The sequence below is a fragment of the Ursus arctos genome, unplaced genomic scaffold (genome assembly GCF_023065955.2).
Source record: "Ursus arctos isolate Adak ecotype North America unplaced genomic scaffold, UrsArc2.0 scaffold_1, whole genome shotgun sequence".
Taxonomy (NCBI): Eukaryota; Metazoa; Chordata; class Mammalia; order Carnivora; family Ursidae; genus Ursus; species Ursus arctos.
The window spans coordinates 102,042,924-102,050,434 of record NW_026622763.1 but is presented as its reverse complement, the minus strand read 5'-3'; the positions used below and the strand labels follow the sequence as shown (position 1 = coordinate 102,050,434).

The 7,511-nt window shown below is 59.4% G+C and overlaps 1 protein-coding gene across 1 annotated transcript; it reads right to left on the bottom strand.

Moving 5' to 3' along the window:
* Positions 1 to 877: 877 nt before the first annotated feature.
* On the bottom strand, positions 878 to 6,534 carry CHRNG (cholinergic receptor nicotinic gamma subunit). Its single transcript, XM_026490017.4, has 12 exons — positions 6,437 to 6,534; positions 6,101 to 6,240; positions 5,796 to 5,840; positions 5,492 to 5,601; positions 4,773 to 4,928; positions 3,916 to 4,013; positions 3,407 to 3,607; positions 3,094 to 3,208; positions 2,769 to 2,883; positions 1,833 to 2,049; positions 1,479 to 1,612; positions 878 to 1,204 (listed from the first exon to the last, which is right to left on the bottom strand). The coding sequence occupies exons 1-12, from the start codon at positions 6,489 to 6,491 to the stop codon at positions 1,031 to 1,033; spliced, it is 1,560 nt and encodes a 519-aa protein (XP_026345802.2). The 5' UTR covers positions 6,492 to 6,534; the 3' UTR covers positions 878 to 1,030.
* Positions 6,535 to 7,511: the final 977 nt, after the last annotated feature.

Here is a 7,511-nt window from a genome sequence, read left to right as displayed (position 1 = left end):
CTCTTCCTTGTTTTAAGCACCCTTTGGTACCAGCGCAAATGCCCCAGCCTTTGAGAAGAGGGGTCTGTTTTCTAGGCCACGGAATCTTTCTTGGAGTGTCTAAAATTTGGTTGGGAATTCTGGACTCCAAACTTTAGCCACCGGTGTTCTGGGAAGCCCTTCTTACCCTGGGCCCCAATTTGCCCATCTGAAATGTGGGGGAATAGTGACTCTTGCTTGTTCATGATGACATGAGGAGCTTTTAATTCATGGAATCTTTTGTGATCAATGACAAAAAATGCATATGAATGGAAAGGTCACTGGTGCAGGTGACTATTGGGTGCTTATAGTACCCAGAAGGCAGGGGAGGGAGATACCAGCTGGAGTGGGCTGCTGCCATTCTTTCAAGAGAACATTACCTGCTACTCTTCACATCTCTCTTGACCTCCCTCCTTTAGGAGCCTATGGGGAACTCGTAAAAAGGAAAGGAGGCCCAGGCCTGGAGGGATGGGACCTTGCCTAGTTGGGGACATCATACAAGACAGAGTCCCTAGGCCTTCAGAAGTGACAAGAGTAAGGGGTGCCTGGGTGGCTCAGTCAGTTAAGCATCTGCCTTCCGGCTCAGGTCATGATCCCAGGGTCCTGGGATCGAGCCCCATGTCAGGTTTCCTACTCAGTGGGGAGTCTGCTTCTCCCTCTCCCTCTGCTTGCTCTCTTGAGCGCTCTCTCTCTCTCTAATGAATAAATAAAATCTTAAAAAAAAAAAAAGAAATGATGGGAGTTGCTAATGCTTTGCTGACGTGAGGATTGCCAGGACTAGCTAACCAGTGCCACGTGGCTGCTGATCCCAACGGCACACCCTGCCCACAGCCATTCTCAACCACTCCAGGACTCCAGCTCGGTTTCTTTATTTCCCGTGCTTTTCTCAGGGCCAGCTGGCTCACATGGCCCTGAAGGGCACTTCCCAAGAGAGCACACTCATGACCTCAGCCACTGAAGAACACAGCTGATAAGACTCCACGTGTCTAGCAGCCATTGGTAGTTGGTTGGCTCAGTCAGGTGAGGGCAGGTAGGAGCGGGGGTCTCCAGGGAATGGCAGAGCGGGCACCTGGTTGTAGTGGGCCATGAGGAAGATGCCAGCGGTGCCACAGACAAAAAGCGAGAGCATGGCCAAGAAGCAGACACGGTCCAGCACTCGGCCCACCAAGAACCACTCCTCACTCCCCTGGGGGTGGGAGGCAGGGTGTGGGATGACCAGCAGTGACACCAGGCCTGCCCTGGGTCATGGTGCCATCCTTGGTCATCCAGCAGGCCTCTATTCTCCATGGCCGTGGGCCCTTCTCACCCACTTCCAGGCCTTAGCCTGGCTTCTGCCATAGTCCCCTGGCCCTGATGTCCCAGTTCCACTTTTTCCATCCCATCACCCTGCCATGGCCACTCCACTCATCTTGTTCCCATCTCAGGTCCAAGCCCCTCCCTGGGTACTCAATCCCCCTTACACTGTCAAAGTGACTTTGCTGGTGCCGGGCGAGGGCAATCAGGTTGCAGGCTTCCACAGAGGCCTGGATGGCCGGGGCGGCCTGCTTCAGGCTGCCACACAACTCCTGACTCTGCCCTGGCTCTGGGCCTTTCTCTGGTGAGACAGGATAAGGTTTGGGAATAGAGTGAAGAAGAAACAGTCTGAGAAGGTAGTTTCTCCTGAGCAGCCCTAGCTTCTCTCTCTCCACCCCGGAAACCTACCCACACTCATCTGCTGGGCCTGGTGCTTTGGTGGACAGCTAGCCCTCCCCGTCTGGAGTCCCTGGGAGGAGTGTCCCCAGTGTCATCCCCCCCACCCCCCCACACAGCCTCACCTAGCTTCTCCAGTGCTGCCCTCACCAGCCCATTGCGCTGCCACTGCCGGAAGAGAAGTTCACTGCGAGGCAGGCAGAGAGCAACGTCCTCCCCTGCTGTGAGCGACCATCCCGAGGCGGAACCATTCTGTAGCTGGCGCCCAGTGTCTTGCACAGCCACTGGGGCCAGTGGGCGGACATGCATCCGCAGCAGCTGGGGCAAGAGCCGCAGGAACACCTGGAGAGAGGATTTTCTGGTGGGCTTCTCTGAGTAGCCAGCAGACTGGGCATGTGGGCATCCAGGCTGGCTTCAGAGCAAAGGGTGGAGGTTGGCATGGAGGGCTCAAACCACCGGGGGCCCAGAGGCAGCAAACCACGGTCAGTGGCTTGACCCCAGTACAGCTCGGCTGTTCTGTGCTAGACACGGAGCCCGGGTCCTCCAACTTGTGTGCACATCAGCATCACCAGGGCACTTGCTCACAGGTTCCTGGGCCCCACCTCTGCTGCTCTGGCCCAGGATGCCTATGGGGGGGCCTGAGAATCTGCATTTGCAACAAGGGTCCCAGCTGACTGCTGCAGGTGGACTGCAGATCGTACAGACTCCGGAGTGAGACTGCCTGGGCAGAACCTTGCTTCTGCTTCCTAGCCAGGCAACCTTGGGTAAGCTACTGAATCTCTCTGCGCCTCAGCTTCCTCACTTGCAAAATGGAGGTGGGACCAATACCCACCTCATAGGAGTCTGATGATGATCGAATGCATTAGGATGCAGAATGCACCTGCCACACAGTAAGCACTCAGTATTAGATTAATCCACCGGGCACATGCTTCAAGATACACACCGGGTAGGTTTATCGCTGAATGTGGCAGGTGAGTAGGGAAGGGAAAGAGGGTGGAGAGGAGAAGGCATGTGAGTGGACTGGAGAGGAGGATGCTGGAGTGAGCAGAGAGGGGCCTTGCCTTTCGGACCCCGCGAGCCATGGAGTGTGTGTGGGGGGACCGCAAAGACACGTTGAGCACGACCACGGCATTCACGACAATGAGGATGGTCACCGCCAGGAGGAAGGTGAGGTACCTGCCGGGGTTGGGTAGGCAGGAGGTGGGGCTGGCCCTTTGGCACTTCATCTCCAGATGCACCCCACCCTTAGCAGCTGATTCCCCCCAATTCCTTAGGGTGAGGGGTTAGTATTGAGGGGGGTGGGGGTGGGAGTGGCAGGAAAGTAGTGCCCCGAGTTCTGGAGAAGGGGGGGAGGAGGTGGGTGGTAGGCGTGAGGGCCAGCCTTACTTGCTGATAAGTGGCACTGCCTGGGAGGTCTCGGGCACCTTCTTGGCCACGAGGAAAAGGAAGACAGTCTGGGCCAGGAGCACGTTGATGGCGACAGTACACTTCTGGCCGCCCGCTACCCATAACCAAGAGGCCTTCAGAGCCGATCTCAACTTCCCTGCCGTGGGGCACCTCCTCCACCCCACAAGGAGCCCAATGGCCCTGGTGCCCGGGACAGGTGGTGTTGTGTGGGCCGCCCCAACCCTGTGCCCTCCCAGCTAGTCCCTGTGCGGCCACCTGGGGCCAGGGCTCCCCTCGCACGGGCTCCAGGTACCCTTGGCAGGAAGGAAGTAGATGAGGATGGCGACCGAGGAGATGAGGACGCAGGGCGCGATGATGTTGATGACATAGAAGAGGGGCTTGCGCTGGATGAGCAGGTAGAAGACCACCTTCTGGTGGCCCGCCTCCTCGGCCGGGGCCGCCTCATCCAGCAGCATCTTGGCCGGCCGGTGCCGGATGGCCCACTCCCCATTCTCTGCGGGCAGCAGGCAGGGTGGGCACAGGGAGCGCAGGCCAGGCAGATCCCTGCAGCCCCTGTGACCTAGCTGCAGGGTGGCCGGCATGGGCCCAAAGAGCAGCGTCCAGGGAGACTGGATACCCGATCCCTCTCCCACCCAAACTGGAGACATTAGCATGGGCAAAGGAGAACTGTGCTGGGCCTTTAAAGATATATTTTTTATGGTTTACTGTAGTTTTCATCTTGAGTTACATGGGAAGGGGTCTGATCTTCATCTGGCCCTGCCCTGGAGGCCAGGTCCGGCAGCGGTCCTGGGAGGAGGTTACCTGTGAAGGCCTCGGGGTCGATGAAGATCCACTCAATGGTCTGACCATCTTCCTGGCTGAGCTGCAGGTTGATCTCATTGGTGCTGTAGGTCTGGGACCTGGGAGATGGGGAGGACGGGGGATACACTTGAATGTGTGGAGAGCCACCGCCGAGGTCACGCAGACGATCATCTGAGGGCAACTGTGGGCAGCATTGCCTCTAAAAAGTGCAGCCAGGAATTCCCTGGAATTCTCCATAGAACCCTGACCGTGAGATGGGGGGCGGGAAGGGGACTTGGGCTCCCTGGGGGTCAGGGAAGTTTTTGCGGAGGGGCCGGGAGGCCGCAGCTCAGTACCGTCACCAGATGTTAAGAGCCCAGGGGACACTCCGTTCCTCCCTTCCACTGCCTCCGAGGCAGGAGGGGCCAAGGGTTAGAACACAGAAAACACCGTCTGTCCCTGTCTGGTCTGTTTGTTAAGGAGGGTCTCCTTGTGAAAAGACCGCTCCTCTAAATTATGGGAAAACCCTCACACAGACCTCTGTTCCCCCATTTCTGGATGAGGAGACTGAGACAGGCTCCTCCTCTCCATGGGGTGTGGGGTGACACTCGTGTGTGCCTCCTTGCTCACTCACCCCGGTCATTAATTCCTCCCTTGGGGCACAGGCAGGGAAACTGAGGCAGGGAAGGAGGATGAGTGAGAGGACTGTGGCTTAGCAGGGAGGGACGTGGGCCTCTTCGGGTGTCTGGGCCTGAGATGGGCACAGAGGCCCCCCAAAAGACGGGGCCGGGCCCCTGGCGAGAAGCCTTATGTCCCCCCCAGCCAGACTCCTCTAAGGGCAGCTCCCTCCCCTCTCCCCCCCCAGTAAATGGCCTCACTGGAAGACGAGGGAGCAGTTCTGCCAGTCGAAGGGGAAGTAGGTGACAGAGACCGGGCAGGCGGAGCGGAAGATGGCAGGTGGCAGCCAGTAGACGCAGCCATCGGGAGATACCAGCACGTTGCAGTAGAGGGCCACCTCGAACACGCCGTCCACGCTACGCACAGGCCAGGCCCCGAGGCTGGGGGCTCACGTCCCCGGCAGCCCCGGCTCGCCCGAGTCCCACACCCCAGGTCAGCCCTTGCCCTGCGTGGATGGGGCCTGGGGACACCAGCCCCTCATGGCCACAGGGTCCACTACCTCCCCGCCGGAGGGCCCCCCATCGCACCTGCCTGCAGGCTTCCTCTGCCCCGTCCCCTCACCACCAGGGCCTGGTCACAACGGTACTACCATCTCTTCAGCTGTTGCAAAGGCCCGGGGGCACCCGAGTGCAGCACTCCATGCCCAGTGACTCCTGACAGCTTCTGAGGAAGCCGCCCTCATCCCCAGGCCCGAGGAGGGCAGCAGCCCACCAGACGACCCGGCCCAGAGGATATGGAGCCAGGCCGAGAATCAGGTCTGCCGGCCCCGCCCTACCCTCAGCAACAGCTGCTCCGGCCAGTGTTCCCCGCTCTCCACCTTCTGTTCACCCGTCCCTTTCCCCAGAGCCCCCTTGTCATACGGGGCCCTGCCCTTGTGTCCTTTTGTGCCCGCCTCACCCCTGCCTGCACCCCTCCTCACTTGTTCTCCAGAACGACATCCGGCCGCCACACCATGGTGGACGGCACCCTTAGCACCCACAGGCCTTCGTAGTCTTGTGGGTCCCAGCGCAGGCGATAATCACACCACTGCTGCAGGGGGAGTGGGGTTGCCAGGCCCTGCTCTCTGCCGAGTCACCCCCCACCCCCACCCCCAGGAATAGGAGCCTAGCCCAGGGGGGTCAGAAGAGGCGGGGAGGGGGCGGGGGAAAGGCAGGCAGCTCTAAGAGCCTTGGGACCTGAGGTTGGGGGCCCCGATAGAAAAGGACTTCAGGGTGGCCTCTTACCATCTCTATCCAGACATTGGTGGTGAGGGCCTCCTCTCGCTCATTCTAGGGGTGCAGAACAGAGGGCTGAACCCCCATCACTTGCTCTCCAGATGTTAGTCCCTATAGGCCCCCCGTTGGGTGCTACAGGACCCCAGCCTCTTGGGCAGCCCTCATGGGAGTTTTCCAGCTCCCCGGCCACTCCCCTGTGGAGTCCTTCCCCCTCCTGGCTGCTAGAGCCAGCCCCTGACTCTCCCCAGCAGGTCCCAGGGGCGGGATACACTGGCCCTCTGTCTCTCCCACTGTCCTGCAGGCCTGTGGCTCACCAGCGAGATGAGGTTGGTGAGGGTGAGCTTCAGGCTGACATTGACCACGTCCGAGTCGCGCTCAGCGGGCCTCAGGTGCGGGTTGTAGTTGTTCATCAGGTCCCCGAGCAGACGTTCCTCCTGGTTCCGGCCCTCAGCTCCTGCAACAGACAGCACTGAGCCTGTTTACACGGGCTTTGGGGCAGGGAGAGGGGGAGGCCACAAGAGGGTGTGATGTGGAGAAGTAGGGCGCTGGGTGTGGGGGCAGGCTTCAGGAACCCTCCAGACCCTCTGTCCCCTGAGGCCTTGGATCTCTCCTCCAGGCCTCCCCAGGCTCCTGATCCCCTGTGTCCACACCCAAGCAGACAGCCAACAGCAGCAGGAGGAGCAGGAGTCCCTGGCCCCTGAGCATGGTGCCACAGCCCTCTGCAGTGACGGGTGGGACGACAGCTCCCCAGCTCAGGGTAGAGAGATGTAGACTCTGGGTCTCATGTAACAGCCCATGCTCCCACCCCAGCCAGGCCAGCCCAGCCCCACCAGCTGTCTGACCACAGCACTGTCAGCTGTTCCAAGACGGACAAAATGCCAGGCTCAGGTTACCTGGGCTGGGGAGGGGACAGAGGGGCCCCATCTGCCCCAATAGAGACAGCCCGGCCTCCGTCCCCACTCTCTGATTCCACTGTCCCAGCCCCTGTTCCTTCCGTCTGGGGAGCTGAAGACACAGCCAGGGACAGAGAGATGGGGGAGGGAGGGTGTGAGGAAGGGCCCTGAATTGGGCTCTCTCCTTCTATTTCCTCCAGGGGGTCAGGATTTGGGGAGGTATGGAGGCGTGTTCTGTCCCTGAGTTTCTCTGTGACATGGTTGAGGACCACAAACCTGTCCCATCAGCCTAACATCTTCATGGGTTACTCCACTGGGCCAAGACCCTGGAGGTAAAGCCTGTGAGAGAGATACACTCTGTTCCTCAGGCTGATACCTTAATGCCAATTAGGGTGCCCATTTGGGGTCCTCCCAGGCTCTGAGGCATGGCACACAGGCCTGGTCAGCTTTGAAGGAAGGAGGGCTGAAGAAGATCTGGAAGTTAGGGCTCTTGGGAACAGAACAACTCCTAAATAGGGGCTCCTCAGTGTGGCCTCAGTATTTCTTAAATTATCTATAAACTTGGGCACCCGGGTGGCTCAGTCGGTTAAGCGTCTGCTTTTGGCTCAGGTCATGATCTAGGGGTCTGCTTCTCCCTCGCCCCTCCCCCAACGTGCACGCGTGTGCATGCACACACTCTCTTTCTCAAAAAAAAATATATATAAAATCTTAGAAAAAAATTCACAAACTTAGGGAGTCCCCAGCATGTAGCAGGCCCCAGACCCGGCAGACAGCGGGGGATTGCGAGGGAGGCAGGGGTAAGCCTGCGTGGCTCACAGGAAGTCACTGTTCA